At 25.2% G+C, this 3,052-nt stretch overlaps 1 protein-coding gene across 1 annotated transcript in view; it reads right to left on the reverse strand.

Annotated features, from left to right (window-relative positions):
• LOC110268170 (B3 domain-containing transcription factor VRN1-like) overlaps positions 1-765 on the reverse strand; it is a 1,945-nt gene extending 1,180 nt beyond the window's left edge. The window contains exon 1 of the mRNA XM_021114049.1: positions 475-765. Coding sequence (XP_020969708.1) covers positions 475-676 — 202 coding nt within the window. The 5' untranslated portion in view covers positions 677-765. The remainder of the gene's footprint in view (positions 1-474) is intronic.

Here is a 3,052-nt window from a genome sequence, read left to right on the forward strand (position 1 = left end):
AATAGGAGAATAAGTTAGAACTTTAAATCATATTTTTTTATAAAAATATCAAGAAATAAAAATTCAAAATTTCGTTATCTAAAAATTAAGAGGACAATTAAAACAATGATGAATTATGTCTCCCAATCATTTTTCTAATCATAATACTAATTTCTACCAAAATTGGGCAAGAAAATATTCAGTTTGGTTTTGAAGTTACACCCGAATCTCAATTTAGTCTCTAAACTTTTCAAATTTTAATTATGTTAGTTTGTTTCAATTAAAAAGTTTGGAACTAAATTGAATATTATCTTTAAATTGGACTCATTTTCTTTATAATTTAACCTTAATTCAACTCAAGATTGTTCAACAACTCTAATAACATCTTTCAAGCAATATATTAGTAGTAACTTTATATTAAACAACAACAATAATAATAATAATAATAATAATAATAATAATAATAAGTGATGAAACAATTAAAAATTATGAAACCTGGCAAGTTTTGGTGGCAAAGGTTGATTGGTTGCTGTTTGGGTCTGATGAGAAAAAAGTTGAAGAAAAGTGGAGTGTCCTTAATCATCTCAAATACACAAACATCACCAAATTTTAAGCCAAAATCGTTGCAAACATTTCTCCAACCAGCATTGAAAGTAGCTCTATCACCACAAAATCTTAACTCCATATCCCATCTCATGTTACCATTAACTCCAATTTTGGCTTTTCCCTCTAACCCATGTAAGTTCTTTCTCGAAAACTCGATTGGTATACGCTGTTCCAAAATCATGGTTTATGAGGAAAAAATAAAACACAAAATAATGTTACAACAGAGTCAGAAATTACTAAAAATTTTTTACACATTTTTTTTTTGACATTTTGTATATATATCTAATATTATATATAAAAAAATAAAAAATACATGACAGCAGTACAAGAACAATGTCGATAATCTGGAGAACAAGTACAAGCTCCAAAGGCACAAAATTAACCGTGGATGCATCAATACATTTATTTATCATTCTCCTTAATTTTATAGAAAATATTTCATTTAAATTGTAATAAAAATGATAAATAAATGTATTGATGCATCCACGGTTGATTTTGGGCTTGTTTGGGTGAGCTAATAAAAAAATATCTTTTTTTGAGTTATCTTTTTTTAAAAGATCTTATGAAAAAATAAAAGATCTTTTTATTTATTTATTTATTACATGAAAAATATTTTTTTAAGAGAAAAAAATATTAAAAAATGTTTTTTTTTATTTTTCTGGTATTTTTATTTTTACTACTAGAAATTTGTCAAACACGCTAAAAATAAAAAAAGATATTTTTTCATTAAAAAAAATCTTTTCTTGTCAAACAAGCACTAAGTATTGTTTAATTTCAGAACCGCAATATCTGCAACAACTAATATAACAATAATTAGGTATATTTTTAAGAAGGTAGTTTTCATAACCGTAAAAATTAAAATTAAACATTGTAGTCTTCTCAATTTTATGGTCAACTTTTTGTCAAACAAGTTATATACTTGAAGATGTCAAAAATAAAATAAATAAATTTATGCAATGCATATAAAAAGAAAATGTGAAATAAAATTTCATAAAAAAAAGAAAAGATGTGGAGAGAAAATTACCAGTAGATCTTGTGAAATATAAGATCTTTGCATTTCTAGTATAAAGCAAGGATATTTTGAGTTTAGGCAGAATACTTGGGCTTTATTCATCAGTGCTTTTTTGCTTTGAAATTCTACTACCAACGGTTTATTATCCTTTTTCGGAGCAATTTTTGAATCACTTTGAACTCTTTTAGGTCTTTCACTACAAGCTCCTGCAAATTCAAATTAAATAAATTCAAATACTTTCACTATTTCTAAGATATTAGAAGAAATTCATCAAAATAGCTTGCATAATCAAATATGGGATTTTACAACTTGTAAACCTAAATTTTCAATTTAAAAAAAAAGAACAAAATTAATTTTTTATATATAAAAAAATAAAGAACAAAATATATTTTGCTTTGTTTAAAAAGACAAATTTTAAGAAAAAAAAATATAGTTCATCCAAAACTAAAAAATATTATGAAACTATTTTTTACCTGCTCTGCTTCTTCTTCTGAATTGTTCTTGTCTTTCATTCACTGTTTCAATAGGCTGATTGTCGTCGTCGTCATCATCATGATTTCTATTTTCCCCTTGATGATAATCATTACGAAAACTTTTCGAACTTAAATAATCGATCTCCATAGCACTTAAATCAAACACTATAAGCTCAAATTTAGATTCTCCTTTATATTTAAAAATCACAAAATATTGGTGTTTTAATTCTAATAATTCTACGACTCTTTTCCAACCTTCGTTCAACCATATACTATCATCTTCTTTTTTATTCCATCTTACTTTTATTTTATCACCCGACGGTAGCTCCAACAATATAGGATTTGATACTTCTTTCCAATATTTCTTCACAAAACTTTTTGTCACTTTCTGAAAAAATAAGCAATAATATATAACAATATTAATAGCATGAAAATTAAATATAAACAATTAACAAAAAAATGTGTACATACATACATTATTTAATAATTTCTCAACACAATTTTTATCTTTTTTACTACAGTGAATAGAAATGCATTGAATTTATATGGTATGAAGAAGAATTTAAATAATAATACGAACCGTTTCATCATAAAGGTTGGGATGACGAAGAACCTTAAAAAACATGTTATGGTAGGGCATGTTTGTTTGTTGATGATGGAAAAGAAGAACTGAAAATGAAAAAGAGTTAAATAAAGACTAATAGCTGTGACTTGTGAAGAGTGACGAGATTAGGGTAACTGAATCAATTTCAAGGCGTTATTTATATATAAAACTAATGTAGACTTGTAGAGTACGTTTTGCCTTGGTCACGCTACAGTTTTTTAGAAGAAAAATATTTTTTGAAAATTAAAACAATAAACAAGTTTTTTTAAAATTTAAAATATGAAAAAATAACTGAATTATTTAACATAAATTCAGTTTGACAAAATAATCGAACATTCACTATTTGGCAGAATATTTTGGGAGTCACTTAAAAACTAA

Source organism: Arachis ipaensis, chromosome B10 (assembly GCF_000816755.2).
Source record: "Arachis ipaensis cultivar K30076 chromosome B10, Araip1.1, whole genome shotgun sequence".
In the NCBI taxonomy this organism is placed as follows: Eukaryota; Viridiplantae; Streptophyta; class Magnoliopsida; order Fabales; family Fabaceae; genus Arachis; species Arachis ipaensis.